Here is a 24,668-nt window from a genome sequence, read left to right as displayed (position 1 = left end):
AACCTGTGATGCATATTTTCCAGTTTTCAAACACGGCACAAGAGACAATTGAGCACAGAGACTCATTTCCTTAAAGCCACAGAATATTAGAGAGCTAAATGGTATAGCAGCTCGCCGTCTGCACGATTGACCGAGGGGGAGGGGCAAGACGAGAATGTTATATGTCAACCAGAATGCTGCACGCAACACAGTGTGAGTGAGTGTGTGTGTGTGTGTGTGTGTGTGTGAGAGATGTAGAATAAAGGTCACAGGATAACACTCTGCCAGAGCTGTGACCTTGAGCTGCTGACGAAGGCACACATGCACGTGTGTGCGTGCATGTATAATAACCATGCTTAGTGAACAGATGGAGCTTAGAGTACCAGACACACAGTCATCTTGACTGACTGACCAGCTCAGTGTGTGGCTCTTTCTAACAAGCGCATCCGAAAAGATCTCCTTTCCTGCACCACAGACAGGCACACGCTGCTCCTACACCTACCTGGGCTATCCTATTTCCCAAGGCAGATTCACTCTCCCACTCCGGACCACGCCATCAGAGCCTGTTTGCGAGTATGTGTGTGTATAATGACAGGGGCTGCCGGGCCTGCAGCTAAAGTCAGTGCGGCACATGCAGCGCACCCAGGCGAGAAGCAGGGCTCACCAGTCAACCTGGCATCTAGGTCAGGAGTGCTGGGTAAATTAAGTGTGACGGCTGAAATGTCAACCACATAACACAACCACGCAGTCTTGGAGGTTGGGAAGGGGGGGTAACAGAAGAGGAAAGGGGAACAGTACGAACAGTACGAACATAAAAAAAAGGGGTCGCTCCACATTGGTGTGTGCGTGGTCACAGGACAACTATTGTGTATGAATGGGTCAGTGGAGAAAGGAGGCTTTGAGCAACGAAAACTAATGGAAGGCAAAGGCACGTGACAGTCAACAGCATTCGTGCACGTGCTCACACACACATGAACGGTTGTCATTCAGAACTCCCTTAGATTTTTGATGGTTTAAAGATCCACTCCGATGAAAATGGGGTTTTCTGTGTTTTTTTAACATGTTCTCGTAGACTTTTTTTCATAATAGATGACATATATAAAACAATTAAGCTTAAAATTTTGTATTATTATATTGTGTATTCCTTATTCAAAAATAATTGTGAATCAGGAGCAGAGAAAAAACTGCTGTTGAGAAAAGCTTGTAGACATATTAGCTACAATCAGCAGACCACAAGCTTCCTGCTCCGCTCCATTTTGATGCATCCACTTACAGAAAAATAAATCCATGTCGTCTTTGTTTTATCTCGTTAGGCTGGGGTTGTGAGGGGCAGTAAGCTAGTAGGAGGATGTCGGGAAGCAGGGGTGGGATTACCAACAGTCCTGTCTACAATTCTAGTGGCAAATCTATAAAGAACTACCTCTGCTCTGCAAAAACTGTCCCAAAAAAATGACAGTTTTTTTTTATTTTGGCTAAAAACGGTGTAATCATAATTGAAAGACCACTGGGAGCACTTTTACAATCGATTTAAAAAAAAGATCGGAGTGGGACTTGGAGAACTTCTTTGCCCTTAGTGTTCACCCATCCCCCAAACTCTCATGCACTTCCCAGTTTTTTCCTCTCTTTTACCGTCTCCGTCTTTTTCGAGCTGTCTATCTCTCTGCATATCCGAGTACACAACATTAACTTAGTGATGACATCCCTGAAATGGATAAGACAAACAGTTGGAGAGACAGACAAGCGGAAAGAGAGGAGACGGGGAGGAGGGACAGACAGGAAGGGAGGTTTCCTCTGAAGAGGAGGGGGAGAACAGGAGCAAGAGCAAGGGGAGATTATGCTGGTGGCGCCTCTGTGCATGTGTGTGTTGCACACACGTCTCAGGATATTCTGCGCACAGGAAGCAAACAGCTGCAAAAATCCATTTCCCCACTCACACGGAAATACAACCACACAGGGCTAGCAGCAGCGGCACACACAAAAGGCAAAAAACAACAAGCATGACAGACACACACACACATACAGATAAACCCCCAATGTGCAACACCCAATACACCGCTGTGCTCTTAAATGTCATGTGCACACACTTCCCTTAGACTCCAAACACACATTCCCCCACCCACATGAAAAACAAACATTAACATGAAATACACCCACACATAGAACAAATGCACACAGTCCAGATCTCTCTTACACTCACGGCACTGCAACCACATCAAAGCCTTTGTTTGATGGAGACTCACCTGTATGTGAGGCACTTTCTGTGGGGTAAGAGGGGGTGAGGAGAGCGGGTGGGAAGTGGAAGGCGGAGGTGCCCACGGGTGAGGGGCCTGGTTAGAGGGCGGAGGAGTGCTCTGCAGGTGGTGTGGGTGTGGAGGGAGATGCGTGTGCTGAGCTTGAGCGTTCTGGGCAGACGGGGCCAAGCCCTGGTTTGGGGCAGAGCCTCCATGTTGACCCATAGGTGGACCCTGGAAACCCAAGGGGGCAGATTGCAAAGGCTGCCCACTCCGAGAGGCTTGCTGCTGGGCTTGGAGCAGACACTGGTCCCCTCCTTGAGTGACCGGCGCTTCGTGAGGCCCTACAGAGAAAAAAAGATGCAAGGAGATTTAATGTTTACCAACCAATTTTATATAATTTTTAAGCTATCTTAATACAATCCTGTAAGGAAATTAGGGAATGATGGAGAAATATGCCCCAATATTTAAAAACAAGAATTTTCTTACATTTTTTTTGGGGCTAAATAATCTCTGCCCTTCACATTAAAATCAGTGCAATGAAAATAAAGTAGTTAATCAAAATATGTGTACCGTGTTACTAAATATACTCTTACTCTCTTCCTTATTTTTTCTCCATCTTTACAAAAAAGCGATAAAACAAATTCACACCAGAAGCAATATGGTGTCATGTTCTCCACCACCTACTCTACTCTAAAGAAGTTGCAGTAGATATTTGGCTTTAAGATGCTTTATAAAATTTTTGTCAAGGAAAGTTTTCTCCCAATTTTTGCTTATTGATGTAGATGTCTATGGCCATGTCCGAAATTCCTCGCTCCTCCCTAAACCCTAAAAGACTAAATAGTGCGGGACTATCAAGTGCCCTGGAATTTTAATCGGCAAAACTGATGTCACCCATTTTCTAATGTAAAAACCTAATAAATATGAACATTTTACGAATATTACTTATGAATCCACTGTGTTCTGATGATAAAAACATGGATCATTTATAAAAAAATACATTTAAATACATTTTTGAATGGCAAATTGTTTAAATGCAATGCCTTATGGTCCATATTCGCCAATCTAGTGAGCATTGATACACAATAGTTTTTCACAGACTTCTGGGAAAATTCCAGAGCACTGGGTTTTGGAATTGATGATTTAGACACCCAAACTACATAGTGCACTAAATAGTAAATAAATTCAGAGACAACCTAAATAATGACTGAAATGAAAGCTAAGGCAGCTCTGGAAAAAGACAAATGTCAGCTCCTTACCCTGCTGCTGCTGAAGCTGAGGCCTATTTGGTCCCATTTGAGGACCACACTGCGGTCCAATTCCAGGGTACATTTGCCCTGCATTGGGGGGCATACTGTGAGGCTGCTGGTGCTGTGGGTGTGGGGCAGAGAGGGGGGTCTGGGGAGGTCTTTGTGCATGGGCCATAGCAGTGGGTGGAGACTGCAGGGTGGTATATGCCGTAACCTCTGGAGGCCCTGGTAGACCTGCACTTGGAGGTCTGCCCTGTTGAGGAGGGGGGGTTGGGGTTCCTAAAACCCGCATAGGAGATAAAGATGATGGGGAGGGGTAAGATCCCTGAGCTGGGGGAACAAGGTGGGGCTGCGGTTGGTTTTGGGGTGGGTTAAGATTGTGGGGGTGGTTTAGGGGATGCATAGGCTGGCCCTGCTGCCCTCCTTGTTGCTGCAATGGGACAGGATGGGTTTGATGAGTTTGGGATTGGTGTGGTGCTCCTTGGGGGTAACGCTGTCCTTGTTGCCCCGTTGCTGAGCCCGTTCCCTGGTTGAACCTCTGACCAAGCTGTCCTGGTCCCATAGACTGGCTGGTGTTGGGACTAACGTTAGCATTCGCACCCGGGCCTATTCCTGGACCCATGGCACCGTATTGAGTCTGGTATCCAGAGTACTGAGTACCAGCAAACGGTGCCATCCCTTGCTGGTGGGGGTGTGCAGACTGTCTGGAGGGGGAGTGTGGGTATCGGGGTGTGTGGCCCATACTGGGATAGCCCGGGGACTGTGACTGAGGTTGGGGGTGTCTCATTTGGGCCCCTCCCATTGCAACATGTCCTAAGTAGTGAGAAGGATCCTGAGCAGGAGGAGGGGCCATGCTTTGTTGGGGGTAGTGTTGATTCATGCGAGCTGCACTGGATGTAGGTGGACCTTGCATTCCACCATAACTGCCTTGAGACATCTGGTAGCCTCCCATCTGGTTTGGACCGCCCCCTGGTGCTGCCGATGCTTGCTGATATACTGTTCTGCTCTGCTGTTGCTGGCCCCAAACTCCACCCCCAGTTCCCCCTCCAGCATCACCTTGATACCCATGATGAGGGTTGCTGGAGTTAGCAGGGTTATTATGGTAGTGGGAGGCCATACCATTCATGCCCGTGTTGACATTTGCCGGACCTTGACTTGGGCCATTCTGGGTCATCATCCGTCCTCCTGGTGCAGCAGACTGATCATAGCTGGTGTAGGGACTGTGTTCGTACATTTGCCCCAACTTGGGCTGCCCTGGGCCAGCCCCTGCGCCATGAATCATTCCCTGGTGATAACCCCTGTTTCCCTGGTGGTCGTGGTTCAGAGAAGGATTAGTCTGCTGGGCCAGAGGATTGGCTTGGCCAGGAGCTTGTTGCTGAGGAAAGCATTCTCCTAAACTGTCTAATCCATCTGAGAACAGCCCTGCATCGTCCCCAAATAAGCTCAACATCCCTGGGTCCGCCATGGCTGGGTGGTGGGCCCACAGATGGAGAGAGGTGTGTTGTGCAGTGAAGAGCTAATCAGATAGCTGTAATTTGAAGCTTTCTACTCCATGGTCATCGTGGTTGCTGGAGAAGGGGACAGAAAAGGGAAGAGACTATTAGAAAGTGGGATCATAGACAAAACACGTGACTTCTGCACAAATGAAATGAAGTTTAATAGGAACATGAGTTATGCTTAAATGGTTAGTTTCGTATGGGGACCATCAAGAAAAACCTCAAAAGCAGAAAAGGCTTTATTTAACAGCAAAAGACTGTGAACCTTTTGATTTATTAAAGACGCTGAGCATACGTAAAAATAATAAAATCATAAAGCTTTAAAAATGATCTTTAAAACAAACAGAAAGTTAGAATTGTGGAATTCCCTTCTGATTCACATATCTTCAAGAAATTTCTGTACAACCCTAGACATGCAAATAATTTTAAAGTTCACAGTGGTATTGGTTAAAACACCACAGAAACCATTTCAGAACAATGATTCACAAAAACAATCATAGTTGTTGTTCAGTATGCTGTTTGGAGCAATGTCTAAAATTAAAAACGGACCGAAAACAAAAAGGTAGAAAGTAAAATATTATGGGAGAACATTCAAAACCACAAGTCCTAAAACTTAAACGCACAAAAAATAGAAGGGAAAAAAGTAAGGATTAGCTTCTTAATAGAAAAACATTGTAAAAAGAAGAGAAATGAGTAGGAATCTGATTACTGGTAACAAAATTCTTAAATCCGTAACTAAGACTGAGGTCAACTAAAATATATATATTTATAAAAAATAAATAAAAAAGTGGGGTATGAAAAGTATAAACTAAACAGTCACTGCGCAGGTGAACATTCAAATGTCGAACAGTTGCAATATCATCGATATATAACTCATTTAGTAATGACAGTTATTTAAAGTATGATCATCTATACCCCACAGTGCTGCAAAATGGATTTAAAAACTGAAATATTTTACACAAAAGATGATTTAGCAGAGTAAATATTAAGAATAATTTCTCGTAACTTTTTAGGTAGTTGGAATAAGTCTCCTGCTTGTAACCATCACAGAACAACATGTGCCATTCAAGGAATAAAACAAAAAAACAAACAAAAAAAGTCTACATTCACACTCAGAGACACACATCTCACATTAGTAAACCCCCCCTTCCTCTATCCCTCCCAAACCCTGCCCCCAGCTCCATTTTATAACCAAACAAAAGAACTTCTTTATTTTCCAGCACACACTCAGAGTCACAGAGTGTGTGTTAGAACAAAGGACCAAGCAGATGCAACTCCAAACAGCAGCAGCTGCCATTTGCAAGAAATCAGCCAGTCAACAGGGCAAAGAGTCTTCACCAGTCAGTCAGTAGTCAGCCAGCTGAATGGCTTGCAGACTCTGTAACTAACTACTTAGTCATTCCAGGCAGATGTTTGAGACAAGGGAGCAAACCACCTGCTGCTTTTCAAGCGTGTTACCCTCTGAATCTTTGTTTTCCAAGGGAATTTATAGGAAACAGAAATGCACATCGAAGGAGTACTTGATTTTCAAAAAGTAACAACAAAAGTTAGAAAAATCCAAATAATCTGTCATTCCAGTGGCTGTACAGCCAACGCAGCACGGCACTCTGCATGAACAGGAGGATGGAGGTAGGTGGATTTAAGTGTGCATGAATGAATGCGCGTAGTGGGACATGGAGGAGGTGGGGGGCGTTTGCGTGTTACTTCTATGGGCCGCAGAAAAAAAACTACACCCAAGCCAAAATGTACATGCCAGAGTGCTCCCCCACCTACCCCCGGGCGTCTCGTTTGTTTCCCCCAGCACACTTCAACTGTATACCCCCCCATGGGTTTACCTAACCGCATATTTGCTCATTAGACAGCACAAAAGGCACTGAGGGCCACAAATTCACAATTTCCTACTACAAATAGTACTTAATTTAGTAGGAAAAAAGTTTCAAATGAATATTTGGCATAGATATAATATAATGTATAGGGCACTAAACTTAAATATGCTCCACACAATGAAAAAGAGACACTGACAACAAGGCAACAGCTTGGTTAAAGTGTACTGTAAACGTCTGGCTCTGTGAAGGGCAATAGGTGAGTAATTGAATGAAGTCCTTTAAAAGGAATAGTTTGGCGTTTGCCAGCAACAGACTTCAAAAACGACAGCATCTTGTGGACAAAAATGATACAGCTAATATGCTATTATATCCACCATTCATTCTGTCAACACGCCAGTGTCAGATTCTTATAAATAACCAAAAGCCCTGCCAACCAAAGACTGAAGTCAACCCATTTCTGATCTGCATTCATACCACAGATCTGTCAGTATTTCTACAAGGACGGGAATTTACCAGGCAACCGGATGTGTCAAGCGACATGCTGAAAAGCCCCATGAATTTCCAATTTCAAACCAATATTGTCCTCATCTTTGAGGTCCACCCTTTAAATGAAACCAAGTCAATTGCAATGATACAAAAGAACACAAACAGCCCTAGCTAAAATAATCATTTCATTAGTTTGGAATTTCTTTCCAGTAAGTGAAGAAATTGTTCCATTTTAACATTTTTAAAACAAAAAAGAAATGAAATAAGAGTCTACAGTAGCTAGAAAAACCGTTTGGGAGAAGCAAATGCAATAAACGCCTGAACTAAAAAAACAGCTGATTTTAATGAAACCAAAATGAAATCAAAAATAAAATGCACCACTGAGTTGGTAAAAACACTCATAATAATACACATAAACCATTACATTTTTTAGGCAGATCAGAGTCTTTTTTACTCTTCTTGAAGAGCAGCAGCAGATGCTGCAATGAACCCCTACCACATTTCCAGAGCACTCTCAGAATAGGCTCATGTACCAGGCTCAAGGTTTAGAAGGCCAATACTCTGCTTGATTTCCACCTAAATCCCTCTTGCAGCTTCTGACTGGCATAACACATCAGCAATAATTATCTATTGGGTATATCTGAATACCAGCAGAACAGTGGCCTGCAAGAACAAGTGTCTGACACCTCTGGCAGACATCATAAAAGCTGAAAGGAAGACCAGTGGCATCTCCGAGCTGCAGTCAGAGAAGGAAATGTTTGCCTCTCCATCTCGAGATGACACTCGTCTTTAGTCCAGACAGCAAATGACATGAATTGCAATGTCCCCCATGGCTGATCCCAATTCAAGCAGAATGTCCGTGTCAAAATGCAGTTGCTTTTTAAGTGAATAGGTGGACTCGTCAGGCCCATCTGTCAGGGAACCTACATTCAGAAGTCTGGGAACCAGCAAGCAGACAAAAACCTTTTATCTAAGAGAAAAGAAAGAATTGCAGTTCTACAAAGTTTCATCTCCCTTTGAAAAATCGTTATATACTGAAAGCTTATTCCATGAGAACTTAACATTATGACTTCATATCACAATGGCCTAATTATACTAGTCTTTTTATTAGGTTCATGATATCTGATTATTTTACTGTTCTTATACTTTTAGAGTTTCAGAGTTCTAGAGTTCTCGACTGTATATTCTCTGCCCGTTTATTTTTTTCTTTTTTTCCTGTATATTTTGTGTATTGTTTTTTTTTTAATCTCTTATCTTATTTCCGTGGTGCTGCTACTACAACCAAATTTCCTTCGGGGATTAATAAAGTTGATCTTGAATCTTATGTCATTGATTTTTAGACTTTTATGACATTGTTTTTTTTTTTAAATACTTTTCATGTAATTGTTCTTATACTTGTTTGAGTGTCCTATTTTTATCCTCAAGTCTTTTATATGTTTTCGTGTATTTTGTGGGAAATGGACGTCGAGTCTTTAAAAAGAGTTTAAAAAGCATAAGAATAGAAAATGATGTTCATTGAAATAAACATTTAAAAAGTTAATATTTAAAAATAACTCTTATATTAACATATAAGTATGATACCTTTCAGTCCAAAAATACTCAAACCTTTCAGCCCAATCTTGAAAGCATATGTGATGCCAATAATAGAAACAGTGCTTAGCAATTTTGTAATTCTGGCAGCTTTCATGAAGTCCATAACAGCTTTTTGTGTGTGTGTGTGTGTGTATATGTATGTATGTATGTACACACACACATATACACATACATATATATATATATATATATATATATATATATATATATATATATATATATATATATATATGTGTGTGTGTGTATGAAATGCAGCATTATTAACCAGACAACTAATGCGTTATCATGCATTTGCTGATAAATTCCATTTTTAAAAAGTCAAATGGAAAATACCTTAGGATTTCACAGAATAAAATATATATTTTTTGGTATTCCACATAAATGATATTTTAAAATCTACACAAGCAACACCGATTGGAACTGCTTAACGCTAGGAGGCTTTTTAACTGCTTAGGATGAGTGTCAAGTTTCTGAAACTTCCCTCTGGTTTCTGTTGTGATAAACTGGTTAAACATGTAGCAGACGTTTTTTTGTAGTCAAGCATTTGATTTATTTCAATATTTCAATGATTCTATTGATTAATCAAATATTTAAAAAAGTATGCCGTCTGATATTTAAAAACACCAAACTGTCCGGAATGACAATTGTGTTCATTTCCACAACACACACCAAAAGTAAATGTTTCAGTCAAGCCACCAACCCAAAGACCTTTTACATTAGTAATGATCATCAACAGTAATGAGACTCCTGGATCTGAATGAATTTTACCACCACACTGCTTCCCGTCAGGCCCTGGCACAGTGTGGCTGGCTTGAATTTAAGGCAGTGCTTGTGAACAAAGTAGCAAGGGGACACTGTAAAATCTGCCAAATAAGAGCTTTTTTTGGTTCAGTTGAAATGTGTTTGTTTTACTGTATTAGTAGAAGAACAGTTTTTCATTTGGGCATTAACAATAAATGAAATATTTGATAAAAAAAACTGTTTTGATAATGTCAAGCAGAGGGAAATTAAATCAAAGAAAAACCCTGAGGGGAGCTGCATAAAGAAAGAAGTTCTATTCACAACACTTTAAAAACATTACCATATTACTGTTGTGATACCTAAAGATAAATAATACCTTTGTGTTGATTTCACATTTGTGATGCTATGTCATACTTGATCCTCTTTTTTTAATTCTCACAAAATAAGACAAAAACTCAAATCTCAAAACTTAAATTAGAATCAATGTGCATGAACTTTTTTGTGCATGGACCTGTTAATTATTTCATGGCCCTCATTTAATGTATTCTAATAAGAGATAAAAACAAAACTGCAATCCAAGTGAAATCAATACCAACCCAAGTTTTGTAAATCCAGTAATCAGTTGCTTGTTTAATAGAATAAATAAAAAAGCTAAACCACAAAACAGGAAATTGTGAAGAACCGACAAATCAAAAGGATGATAACCAGATTAAATAATCAATAGCAACAGCTCGAGAAACAACCAAGGAGACCGTGAGAAAGGACAATCAGACTCGAGATTCAGAAAACCTAAGATTTTAAGAATATACTTAGATGAAAGTTCCTATTTCCTACACCAACATTTCTTGTAAAGATCATTTTAAAATGGTAATTTAGAGGTTAGCCAGAATTTTAAAAGTTACTGACAACAAAATGCAATGCATTAAATTAAAAGAATGCACCACAGAAAGGTACTATCATTCCAAATAGCCGCATTAAAAGACTAAACAACAGCGTATGAAACGGTGTGTTCAACTGCTAGATTACAGTATGCACAACAACTATGAAACTCTTCACATGCTTTTCGATCACTGCGGGAGAGGAAAAAGTTTCATCACGTGCTCATGTGTGGCAGGTGAGAGTATTAAGAATGCAATTTCACATCCTCTGCTGCAAGCTACAATGAAGGCAAGAGATTTCCTGTCAGATGTGTCAAAAACACCCCACATTAGACATAAATTACTCAATATAAAATAAATGAAACCTGGTTTGCTTTTAAGAGGTTGCTGTGTGTGCACAGCTGCCTAGAGTTCTTCACACCAGAGCTCTAGTTAAAAGGAGGCAGGCAAAGATAATCTACTGAGTCTCTTTCTTCTGATAGCGGCCCACAAAGTAACATTAATCTACAGCTTGGACAGCTGCACTTCCCCTCCTCGCTCATGTCATTCTCCTTACAGTTATCCATCAAGTCTGTAGTGATACCTCCCTCCACCACTGAAAAGTTGGGCTTGTAACTCTTTTGAGTTTTAATCTCTTTACCACTTCCTCTGGCATTGGCTCTTCAACTTGAGCTCATTTGTTTTTGTCAGTACAAAATGTTTATGTGTGCAAACATGTGCACTACGTATGTTACAAAAGAGTCTATTGTAGGCATTTATGTTTTGTTTTTTACAGTTACTGTTCTGGTCAAGAGTTTTAAAACCCATTATACCATGGTCCGGGTGAATACTTGATTCTGATTGGCTGCTGGGTCTGCATTAAAAAGTAATATACTACAGGATAACCGCACGGAGAAAAAAAGAAGGTCCGGTCACCTAGCTTAAATGTTTGTATCACTGCGCCGGCTTCTTTAAAACAACCTTTTGCTTCATCATTTGGAAAAAACAAGCGGTGAACTTTCTCTCTGAACTGATGCTTTATTCAACCCATCGGGACGATCAGCATACCGGTATATATATATAGAGATCGCTTTAGATCGCTGAGTCTGGACTGCAGCGGTGGTGCAACACGAGGCGGACCATTTGTTAAATAGTGCACTTTTTGTGAGGAAAGCGATCCAAATAAGGAAAAAACAAGAATTAAGTTCAAGAAGTACAATAGATTAATATGGAAAAACATTTAATGCAATTGAAGTAATATGATAGTTAGATGAATATGTAAATTTGAGTTGTATAAACAATTTTTGACTTGGATAGACATACGAAATTAGGTTGAATAAATTTAACTCAATTACTTGTTACCAATTGAATCAATTCATTTAAGTTTTAGAAGTTGTGTGTGTGTATATATATATATATATATATATATATATATATATATATATATATATATATATATATATATATATATATATATATATATATATATATATATATATATATATATATTCACGCACATCACAATGTAATCGGAAATAAGATCAGAAACTCGTGTGTTACTTTGTCCGTTCTTTTTCTCCAAGCAGGAACTCTTTCTTTTGATGATGCAGCCTAATTATTTTTTTGACGGACGTATAATCTTCATACGCCGTCATAAAAATCTCCAACCCCGTCTCACTGAAGTATAGCGCTCTCCATTCTCCACGTGTTTCAATTGGTGACTCGTGACTCGGCGATCCATTGAGAATGCCTTTATGTACTTGCCGTGCATGTGCATTAACCCAGGGTTACCAAGTGGAGCGCAATTACGCTAACTAATATCCGGTCTTTCGGAACCGACATACCCATAGTAGGCAAGTTCAGGCGGATTTCGGCCAGAGTTTAGGGGTTAAAGTCAGTGTAGTTTGAACATGCCTTCTGGAATACCCCCCTGGAGCAAGGATTTAAAGAAAAACAGTAAAAGAGCTAAGTCTTGGGCTAAGTTTTATGCTGCGTTTCCATCGAATGTGATTTGAGCAACCAGTTTCAATGTTAAGTCAATGTACAGTCAAAATGTTGAATGTTGGGGTGCGACGGTCTGGCAGCAGAGGGTTTTGGCCGGCGTGACAACGAGCCGTGATATCATCCATGTCTTCTATGCATTGTAAACGAGATGCAGTTGATGCTTACATGTAGTGATGAGGCTTAAACCTTTGGACAGTAGCCCCTCCCACATGTGATGGGAGCATCCAGTTTATGAACATTTTTGGACATGTGTTCAGGAGAAAATTCACCATACAAATCATGTTCGTTGCAAACACAGCTTTAGGTTGTAAAAATAAAATGAACACTTCCAAAGCTAGTTAGGAGATTGTGACATATCAGTGCACTGGAGATATCCATCTTTACCTATCATCTTACATTTTTTAAGGACATCCCATTAATTTTTGCTTACAAATTAAGACTATTAAAGTTTTAAAACAGCCACTAGAGAAAAACATCTAGCATAAACTGCCTTTTTGAAGCACCACCTTACACCGTTTATTGCGATGGCAGTGTCATACAGATATGTTATCGGTCTTGTGCTGCTGACCAGGGTTGAGGAGATGTGGGTAACAAATCTGGAAGTGTGAATTCACGCCAAGTCTGCTTTCTCATTTGTAAACTTCAAATCCTGACCTGATATGGACTGAAGTAGTTTGTAGAAATTTGGATTTACACCCTGGCATTAAAAAGAAAACGAGTCTTGACATTTGCAAACCGCAGCCCCCCGGTGCTTCCATTTATTCTACTGCCATGCATTAAGTTAACACCACCCTGCTCTGTTAAAAGGGAAAACCTAAAATAATTTGGCATTTATAACTTTCTAGATAAACAATAAACTGCTATGTACTGTTTTTTTTATAATCAGATAAACCTTCAAGCTGGACAGAGCTGCTTGTGTGTTCCTTTATCACTGGTACCTGCAGCAGCAGATTCACATCAATACAGTCCCTTGCATGGGTTTCCCTTTTTTTGGATGCAAAACTGCAGTTGGCCTGAGCATGGTCTCCATCTGTCAGTAATCTTCAATTTTGTATGACAATGTTGGAACACAAAACATGAGCTGTTGTGGATCTCCTCGATATCACAAGATGTCACAAGTAACACAAACCACCTTGGGAAAAAAACTGCTGTTCTGTTTGACTTGTGCCGTGGGCTCTGGATGAAAAACCCATATTCAGTTAACTGTGACACAAATGATCTTAAAAATCGTAACTTTGAAAAAATAATCAAATTTTAAAAAAGTATATTAATCACCAATTTGGTGCAAGTTTGTAGTTTTAAGTCCAGGGTTTTAAAAACATTTACTGAATTCAGTTAAAACCATTAGACTTTTTTCTTCACACAGTATATTTAAATAAATCAATGAAAGAAAACAATAACTACAGAATTATGAAGAGATAAAAAAGGGCCATGGGAAACAAAAAAAAGGCAATAAAAGCTTTTATATGTATATTTTAAACTACCCAACGCACCAGAAAGCAGCAAAATGACTAAACAGAAAAAGGAGATCTTTCAATTGTCAGGTATTTTTATATTTAAATATCTATTTTCATGACCAATTACAAAATGAATTCTCAGAAGGTCATTTCCAATGGCAGCCACTGAATTACAACCTTCATTTTAAACTAATCTTTTTTTCAACATTAAAAAAAGGCTCACCAAAGAGAAACTTTGATTTCAGTCAGTACAAAAGTTTTCTTAAGAACCTAACTATATCATAATTGTAAAATCTTTCATTTTCCAGTTAAAAACAAAAATTAGGACAACAATATTTAAACATTTGCTTTGATTTTTTATTTGATTTGAACCTTCATCTGAATTAAGTTCTGATGGTTAGCGTTGAAACTATACATTAATAATCAATTATTACTGTAGCCATCGTGCAAGTGGGAAGCCATCCTCCAAAGACAGGAGGCTAAGATAATAACTGTTTGTAGGAGACAAAATCAGTTTCTAGAAGGTCACAGCGGACACAAACTTCAGTGACAGCATTCGTCAGCAATAGAAACGCATTCAATACTCATTACTTTAGAACATTATTGACAGATGGGCTTTCATTGTCAATTTTAAACACAACACCCTGCTTCAGTCCATTCATAAAACTGATACCATCATTTAAACCACAGCCACTATTACAAAACCTCAAGAAGCCTTCTTCTGCAGACTCAAATACTGATCTGAAGGTCTAAACACAGAAACAGCAGCCCCAAAATAAGCTCTGACTAAGACCCTGCTTCTTCAATTTAACTTGAATTATAAGAAAAGGTCATACATTGTGACAGAAGATGCGACTCTAAACCTTTATCTAGAAAACGTATCTTATCAAGGACAGGACATGCTAGGACACCAAAGAACCCGACCACCGGACGAGTTGTTTCTGATTTAACAACATAAGGGGTGGGGAGCTCATTCTGCACACCAAGATTTTGTATATTTGTGACCCATTGTCGTCTTAAAAAAAAAAAAAAAAAAATGTAAAAGAAAAACACAACAGGAAAACAGACTAAACATTTGATGCATGCTGAAAGCGTTTGTTTTGCAAATGCTATGCACCAATCACATGTTAGTCTGTAGTTGAACACTTCCTCTGCAGCTATGAAAGTGTGAGAACTGCGGCTCATGCATATAACATTTAAGTAAACTTGGGTCAACTTTATAATTTAGACGCAGAAGTCATTTGACTCCAGTTCTAGCATGATAAACTCACCGGGTAAATGTATTCACATGTATGTTTTTCTGTAGATACAGATGAACACAAACATAAGCAGCACCTTTAAAGCATTTCTCTGCATTTATACAACATATAGTGTTCTGAGCAATGATGAAGGAAGGTTTGACAACAAAAAAACTGATAAGTACAAAAATAAGTGCCAAAATTACTATCTTAAGTTTCTAAACAGTACATTGTGGCAACAATGTGACTACAACTGAAAGCTGTTTTAGTCTAAAGCAGAAATGATTCCCTAAAATAGTCTATTCCTTTGGTCAGGTGTGAAAGCTCACCCAGATTCTGGTGTGGACATAAGTTAGCTCTGATCTGCTGGAGAATGAGTCTCAGCTCACGTGCAAGTAAGGTAAGCCACAGTGTACATTAACCCTTGTGCTATCTTAGATGACCCCACCCTTACATTGACATGTTCTCCCTACCATGACAAAGGTGGATAAAGGTGGAAAGATTTCATGTAATCCATGGACACCAGTGAGGTTCACAAACCATTTAAGAAAAAAGGTTCAGCGCACCGTCTAGTGGGTCTAGATGACCCAACACCCAATGTTAAAGTGCCTAGTATGGCACAAGGGTTACGACAGCGTTTCCAGTGGATCAAAGAGAAGTGAATTATGTGTACATGAAGTAAAAGTAAATTAAAAAATAAAGAAAATGCAGATGACTAAATAAAAAAAAATTGGAAAATGTCTCATCTGTAAAAATGGTAAAATAAAGAAGGCAACAGGTTTATCGGGATTAGCCGTAGATTGTTTTGCAAACACAAACATAAGAAGCGAACAGACTTTTTCTCTTGATTGTTCCAGCACCATTCACTGTTTCAAGTGATAAACCCAATAGGCTAAGGTGTGAACATTTGAGGCATTTCCACCTAATTAAACTGATTGCAGAACATGGACGTGTCAAAAGCTATCAGTGTTTTTATACATGGCTTCATAAAACCACATTCATGTTTAGAGGTCATAACCTCGAACTCTAAAACCATAAATGTCAAGTCAAAAATTCAGATTTTTGCAAGGAAGCGCGTGACTCTAAATTGCATTACCCAGACAAAGATTTTTCTCTCACTCCGATATTAGTGATGAATTTAAAAAAAAAAAAACACACACACATATAGACACAACAGGTTAGATAGTGTTTTCACTTTGGATCCATTACTAATTTTTAGCCGAAATCCTACGTTACAAGTGTTAAATGACGACAAAGAAATACTGAACATTATAATGAAAGGAGTTCTCTTTCTTTCTTCCATTGATTACTGAAGAAAAATGTCCAAAAATAAAGCTCAGGAATCTGCATCATGACTTTCACCATAACGTGGTGAGATTCCCAAATTCAAGAACACAGAGAGAACTTCCAGTCTGGTTCTGTTGCTGCTGCAGGAAGCCCATAAGCATGGGAACAAAACCGATTTTACAACTTTCATCCACCCCTGAAACCATTAATTATCATCAAGCCTTTAGAACACGCTGGTTTACGCAGAGTTAAGAAATGAACCGGCGATCACCAGCCAGACTCTGAAATTCACACAGACACTGGACTGCAGATTTGTCAAACCACAATTATCAAGACTACCCATTCAGCCAAGCCGAAGCCGCAAAAAAAAAAACAATCACTGCCAAGTCAGTGCAACTAAATGGCCTCACTGACAGCCAGCAACATTAGAGTGAAGCCAATGAAGTGCTTATGTTGGACCTTTATTTATATTATGCTATAATCAAGAGCGCAATTATATTGTCTGGTTCAACAATTTTATGTCTACATTTTGTGATTCCTTTTACAGCTCTACTAGAGTTTTGCAATCTGACCCAGGACATCAGATAACGCTCAAGTGGAACAAAATTTAGATCTACCTTCTGATCATAACTTTTTTTGGTTCTTTATACCTTTATTCAAGTTTATATTCCAAAACACTAAAAAAGTATAATTACAAATTTGATGATGAGGCATTGGACTTGAAAACGAGTACAATTACCTTTATATTCTACATGTGAGTAAAATACAAACAAAGCTATTTGTTTTATTGATAATATTGCAGGATGACAGATTTGTGACATAATTTGAATTAATAAGCTAAATATTTAATACTTATTTTAACACTGCTTTTTAAGGATCCATGTCTTTAGCCAAACATTGGGGATCTTCCTCCAGCTGCCTTGCTCATCTTCTCAATAACATCTGCTGTTGAGTCGCTGCTGTGTGGTGTGAGCTGTCCTCGTCGTTTGCCAATAAAAACTTTTGCCATCAAATGAATGTTTTATTTCCCCCGGCTGTCCCAACAGTTTCATGCATATTTGTGAAGTTAACTCATTTGCTCTGTGTGAAAAAAAAAACATCCCAAAAGCGCAGACTAAGAGATTTTCCAGCTCCAAGCCATCTTCAGCCGCCTCTTTGCTCGTTAATATTACACGTTACATGTCTAGTGAGGATGGGGAATTTTATTTAAGGGGTGTGACAAAGTGGCAGAGAGAATGCTTTCTTTAAAAGTGAACCATTTAAAGAAAGTGGAAAATTAGGGCCAATCACAAACCTAGACAGAGATGACCCAAAACGACTGCTTTCTGATGTAAATAAAAGCTTTTCAACTGCTTACAATGGTTTGCATTGTCACAAAAATTGTTAAACTAGCAGTAAACTTTAGTTGGGATTAAACTGGCTGGATTGGTGCCTTTCATGCACCTCGTTCCTCAACTTTGTCTTTTCGAGTGGCATTTTTAAAAAGCTTTAAAAGTGAAGTCCTTTTTTAGTTTTGTTTTTATTGGTCATGCCAAACTTTACCAAAAAGTTTTTTTTTTCTTCTTTTTACTTTTGCATGTCAGAGGTGAAGAAAAGAAGAAGGCAGGGAGATTAGCCAATTGCGGTTCAATGCAGTTCTTCCAGTGCTGTCAACACTTTGGCAGCTAAACTGTCTGTAGCCTGCAGGCTTTACTACCGGCTCTGCCATGTCAACAACGCCATGGCTCCTCTGAGATGTACAGCAAATCTGAGCCAAAGAAACATACTATGACAGCGAAGCCGACGAGCAACAGAGCCAAACTACACACCTGAAATATAAGTGATCTCCTTCTTCCTCTGGAGGACACGTGTGCACCCACCCACCTCAAATTACCGCTAGGATCTAAGCAACTATAATTTATACCTTTGTTCGCAAATGGAGGACAGCATGCAGGAGCTGGCTAGCTGTGTGTGTAATTACGCTCAAGTGAGGGGATGCAGGGCCATGTGTTTGAGGCTGGGATTTTAAGCCCGGAAGGAAGGAAGAGAGAAGAGGAGGAGGTGGAGGATCAAGAGACAGAGAAGAAAGAAGCAGTGAGGCTAGAAAAATTCTGGTTATTTTACGCACGGCTGCTTTGTTAATGGATAGAGTGAGTGTGTACGTGTGTGCGTGGTGCGTGTATGGGGGAGGGGGTGGTCAGCGGGGGTGGGTCAGCAGGAAAGGGCTGTGTTTATCCAATCTGTTCCCTGCCTTTACCATGTGGTAGGAAAAACCACTGGCCGGCTCTCGGCCTGATCCCAGAGGACACAGACGGAGGGAGGGATGGAGGAACAGAGGGAGGGAGAAAATGAGAGAAGTAGGCCACAGGAGGTGGACAAGGAACCTGCTAGAGTAAACCGGGCATGTGTGCGCGTTCATGTGATCACTGAGCCTAAAAACCTGTTATGTGGGCTCTGACACCAACTTCAGGCTTTGGCTGTTAAGCAGGTGAATTTAAGTGATACACCAATGATAGCACCCAAAAGAAGCGTTTTAAAACACATATTGTTAAAAGATACTTTTGAAAGTACATTTTTAATGAAACCAAAAAACTTGTGCTACCATGACCTGAAAATATAATCATCTCTACTTTAAGCTAAGGTGTAAAATTATCAATCCCCTGAAGAGCTAAATCTGTTATTACAGCAATATGATATCTTCATAAAATTGAGTTCAAAACAGTCCTGGTTTTAGTTTGTGCTTCATTGCAGTCAAGTTTCACTGCTTGTGGAAACAAATATCCAATCAACCAATCAAAAGCCAGCAGTTCAGCTCAATTAGGCAGCAGCACATCAAGACAATTATCTGTAGTTCAAAAACAATGCTTTAAATAGCTTTATTAAAACCCCAAACTCGGAATGTAAAATTGAGGTCCAAGCAGAAAGGTCTAACATTTCCTTTATGTCCTTTATTCTAAAACAGTGTTCACACTGAACGCGATTTGCATATAAGGGCATCCAGTTTCGATGTTAAGACGATGTTAAGACGATGTAAAGACGCGATAAAGAGGTCCTGTGGCACGTCCAGAGTTCAAATATCTGAACTTTGGCGAAATATTTGCATCGCGACAACCTATCAGAGACTCTGCTTCGGCATGTGGCGTGTTGATGACATGATCAGCAGGATCATTTATGACATTTTTCTTTATTTGCATTGAGTCACTAGCAAAAGGTTACTCTACTTTATTCTTAGCTTTATTTTTTCCCCTCTTCGGACTATTGAGGGATAGCAAGTCTACAAACTGGGTCACAGAAAGACGGAGGTAGAGCTGAAACCGGCCGTCATTCAGATGCAGCTCGTGCAGCAGATGGTGAAGCTCACCGTACTGGGAGAGTCTGAATGATCTCATGAACCCAAACGTGGCGACGTGTTTACCGGTGCTTTGTAGAGAATAAATAAACCTGATCTCTATACATCAGCCGTGTCTTCTATGTATTGTAAATGAGAAACAGACACGGCTCTATGTCGCGATGAGGCTAAAAACATTTAACAGTAGCTCCTCCCACACACGTTAGGAGTGTCAAGCTTTATGAACACATTTTTGAACAAGCGTCGAGCAGCGAATCTGACACGAGTCAGAAGAGAGGGCGCGGGTGGGAATTTGACATGAATTGGTTTGGTGTGAATGCAGCATTATTATGATCGCTGATGCATTTTGTCATCTTAAACTTATGTTAACACATTTTTTCCATAAAAACTGCCGCACATTCTCGTCTTTGTAAGTTCCACTGATGGTTTGTTATTTACTCAGACCAACGACTCCCCATATGCAGTCTTCACAAGTCTTCACATACTGTTGCCTTATCACTTTCAGGTTGGCGTGTTCAGAGCCTCCCTGCCCACAGGACAGCCAAGAGATGCTGTTCACGCAAGACTCGTGCTCAGCAGCTGTGCCACTTCACTTCTGCACAGCATCCAGTGCAGCATTTGATCAGGTTCTCCCCCTGAGCATTCCAATCCTCGTGAACGCCAAAGCATCTGGGCTTAAATAAACCCATGCATTTACACATGGTGTGTACCCCAATGAATCTAGCCAGCCTTAAATGAGTATTTTGCTGGAACCGATTTCCATGGTGCTGATTAAAGCTCAAAGACTGAAGTCCTGACATCTATGCAGCTTCAAATTTTCTGCGTTAAGTTCATGAATGTTTGAATACGAGGGCCATCTCTGCTTTTTATTAAAGCGTCTAATAATTTAGCATCAAAATGTCTTAACTCAGCAAGTCTCTTTTAGGTAGGGGTCACTCACTTAAAAAGTAGCAAGAAATTGGCCTAAAATCCTCCGATTCCTGATTAAAATCTCTTTTGTTGCAAAAAAGATAATCATCTTTCTGATTTAATTTACTTTTTTACGAAAGCACATCAAACCAAATCTTCAATTACTTTGTAGCATTCAAGGACAAATAGGATTTTGAGGCTAAAGTCCCTAAATGGACCCTGTTCATCTCTCAGGAGAACATTTTAATGATCGGTCACCACGTAGCAGAAAATGATTACTGCTGAACCTAAATGACTTTTCTAAAAACAAAATTAAGCAAAAATCCAGGGTGTACGCGGACAGTAAAGGAGAAGCATTGAGAAAAAGATATTTATCAAAAGGAGAGCTAATATCCATGACTAATTTGGTGCTGAATGAAACTTTTGCCGGTCATCAAAAAGAAGGGGACAGATGCTAAACTTAGAGGCAATGAATTTTGTCAGGTCAGAGCTACTTTTGAAGCCCCTGTCTGTGCATTCTGCAATTCGTCAAACACATTAAAGCAAAAACGACCAAGAACTACAGGAAATCTTACCACTGCTCTGTCCTGCTAAAGAAAGAAAACAAGAAAATATCTTCTGTTTCTTAAAAAAGTATTTTAAGTAAACATGTCTTAGCTTCCCTGGTTTCTTTCAACCAACACATCTGCATATTGGGATTCAAAATCTGGGCCAAAGTGGTTTACATAAAAATAACTGAACCTTTCCATAACTAGGTTGAGATGAACATTGTAAAGATTTGGAGAGTATTTAGGATTCTCCAGGTATTCCTTTGGTAAATGTAAAGGAAGGTGTTTATTGACTTATGGGAGACCTATGAGTCAATCAAGCAACTCACTTTAAAAAAAAAAAAAGGTAAGCTTGCAAAACAATGTAAATCCATGAATTTGTGACCAAATAAAAGTTTGCTTGGGTAAGGATTAGTTTGTTCAGCAGTAAACCAGCTCTAACTCTTCAGACCACAACACCTCTTAACAATTTTATCAAAATCATCTTCCAATGATTGAAGTTTGATCAGTGTTTCTCTAAAGAAACACGTACCACGATAGACCACAAAAGGCTTTTACAACATAAATGACAAAGGTACAGCAAACTCTACAGTTACTAACTTCAGGAAATAAATACCACAACATAAGAGATCTAAGACTCATTTCAACAATCTGGTTCATTTATGTCTGCTCACATGAAGAAACACTTATTGTATAGAACAACTTTTTTTTTCCTTTAAATTATGTCGGGTCAAATTTAAGTAGAATGTTAAAAAAAAAAAAACAAGATTCAGTTTCACATTTTCCTTATATGTTCTAAAAAAATTATATTAAACTAGGCAGCCTGCTATAAATTTCTAGATCATATCACAACAAGTATATATATAAAAAAATCTCTTTTTGACTGATTACACCATACATTTTAAAAACGGCTTTAATGTTCTGCTGAGTAAATCAAGGTTTTAGAACTTTCTGAATGTAAGCAAACTTCATTTAGCCAGCTTGATAATTACAGTCCCAAATTAAATAACTTTCACCAACTTTTATCCCAAAAGTGGAACTGGCTGCAGGAAAATCATCTCAACTTCACTTACTGCTCTAAATCATTGACATTCCACCTTCAGGGCTCACCAGCCAAAGCAGACAAATGTGTTCCACCTTATTAAAACTTTTTATTTTTTTACAGGGATATTCCAGTTTTTGTTCTTCAATTATGATATGAAAGCCACTTAGCAGATACAAACCTAAACGAGGAGAGATCAAAAAGTTGCAGGTGAGGGGAAATTGTTGCTCAGCGATGCAAATGACTCAACACTTCGGTACAGTCGCCGGGTTTAGGGAAAACCCCCCCCCAACACTTTTGTCATGCGTTTGAATACTGAAGACATTTGAAATCTACGGGGCGCCTTTTAACTGGGAATCTTTTCAGGTTCAGAAACCAACGTGAACATCAAAGGTTGGATTTTTGATTGATTTTTACATAAAATGAATCATTTTCATCAGTTTGAAAACATTTTTTTTCAATGGAATTTCCAACCTATTAAAATAATTGCAAATAAATTCCTGTAGAAGGAAAGATCGTACCAAACCCAGATTCAGACAGCAGGTGAGATGACAAACCCAGACTCCAGGTTTATTGATCACTGCTACTGCTGAGACATTTTAGACCAGAGGAGCAGGCTCACCTGGTGCCATTTTCCCCCTAGGAGTGATTAGTTTCACTCCATACTCTAAATGTTGTCCTCTACAGACGATGGTAGTTTTTGTTCTGGAACATTCTTTTTTTCTCTGACTGTGGTTTCTGGGATAATGTGCTTCTATGGTAGATTTAGACCACTGACTGAGAACTGGACTGAGTGAACCCTCCCTCCCTCTTCGTGTTCCAGGTAGGAAGTACTCGCTGGTCCCAAAAAGTCAAAAGACTTGTATTCAGTAATAACCAGCTATTCCTATCCTATCCTATTTTTTTTCATGATATTTTTTTATTTATTGCAAGTTTTTTCCAGTTATTAACTGACCAATCAGATGCCTCAATAAAACTATGTGGTGAACGCTGACCCACACCTTGATCAATAGAAACGTTTGACAGATTCTCACGAGCCTGCTTTCAGTGACAGGGGTGTGAACTTCCAACAAGCTCACACTTGATTGGTGAAACCAGTTTCCATAGAAATGATGACTCAGACCAACTTGAACCAATCACTGCTTTCTGACATAAATGCCTCGAACACGTCCGCATTATGAAAAAATGGTGACTGAATTGACTTCGTTTCAGAGGTAAGCCATTTTTTATGAGTGATGTCACACTCAGTCCAGTTCTCATATACAGTCAATAGCTACAATTGTCCTTGTTCAGCATGTTTACAGTATCTGAGAAATAAAAAAATCTTAGAACAACTTACTGAGAAACTGTGGAGGTAGGAACACGCTGGGACACGACTGTTCAACTTGTTTTCCTTTAACTCCATATTTCTCTTTTGCTTCAGTGGCTAGATGTTGACTCCATGAGCAGACTGCTTTTAACTTTCCATCAGTCACAGGAACAATTTGATGATTAGACTAGGATGCTAAGAAGACATGTCCATGTTGTGAATCGATGACACAACTGTGTCAACACATTGACAGAAGAACCAATTAAAACTGAATCTGTTTTCATTTTGAGGTCCCTTTTTTAGCACTGGGCTCCATCTGAAAATAATAGAAAAAAAACTCCAAGTGTCCTTGAGTGGACAGAAGAGCGGTGAAGAGGAGAAACTGACTACGACACACGTCTTCATTGGCTGAGGTCAAAGACAGATTAAATGGCACATATTGGTCGTCGGGGGTTCTTGACAGAACATCTCCTCCACAGAGACAAACACATACAACCCACACAGAAATACTTGAGAGCTGTATTTACGCCAGCCTCTCTTCTAGGCACAGTACTTGGTCCAGAAGGCCTTCGCTGCAGGAGGAGGGGGGTGGGGGGCAGAGAGCAAGACAGGTGAAAGGGAGGGAGGGATGAGAGAGTGAGACAGACATCGATGACACTCAGTTTTGAATGTCACCACAGTGCTAAAGACCCCCGCTAACCTTTTGGCTAGAAATGATAGGACTGGAGGAGGGGGAGGGAGGAGAAGAAGGAGGGAACAGGAGGGAACGACGGGCAGGCAAAGATGGAGAGAGAGAAAAAAAAGATGAAAAGGGTGACAATGAAGAGCAAAAAAGAAGAGGAGGGAGGCTCACGCTTGGACAGAGAGTGGGTGGGTGGGTTGGAGCAATAGATGGCAAACATTAAAGAGATGGAGGCAAACAACAGCACCACTCCTCATCTCTGCTAACACGGCTGCCATTCACGACACATGATGATAGGAGACAAAATGGCCACCCTAACAAACATCATTACTCTCGCCCCAACACCAAACAACTTCTGAGCACCAACACAGTCTACTGCCCCACGCCATGTGCTGCAATCTGGCC

At 39.8% G+C, this 24,668-nt stretch overlaps 1 protein-coding gene across 5 annotated transcripts in view; it reads right to left on the bottom strand.

Annotated features, from left to right (window-relative positions):
• Positions 1–24,668, bottom strand: part of chd7 (chromodomain helicase DNA binding protein 7) — an 84,024-nt gene that overhangs the window by 53,217 nt on the left and 6,139 nt on the right. For all 5 annotated transcript variants that reach the window (XM_023965274.2, XM_078934486.1, XM_078934485.1 and 2 more), the window contains exons 2-3: positions 3,470–5,028; positions 2,220–2,554 (exon numbers count right to left, since the gene is read on the bottom strand). In XM_023965274.2, the coding sequence (XP_023821042.1) occupies positions 2,220–2,554; positions 3,470–4,925 (1,791 nt within the window). In that variant the 5' untranslated portion in view covers positions 4,926–5,028. The remainder of the gene's footprint in view (positions 1–2,219; positions 2,555–3,469; positions 5,029–24,668) is intronic.

The sequence above is a fragment of the Oryzias latipes genome, chromosome 17 (genome assembly GCF_053564925.1).
Source record: "Oryzias latipes strain Hd-rR chromosome 17, Olatipes_Hd-rR_3.1".
NCBI lineage: Eukaryota > Metazoa > Chordata > Actinopteri > Beloniformes > Adrianichthyidae > Oryzias > Oryzias latipes.
Note: the sequence above shows the minus strand (reverse complement) of the source record. Positions and strands in the feature narration are given on the sequence as shown.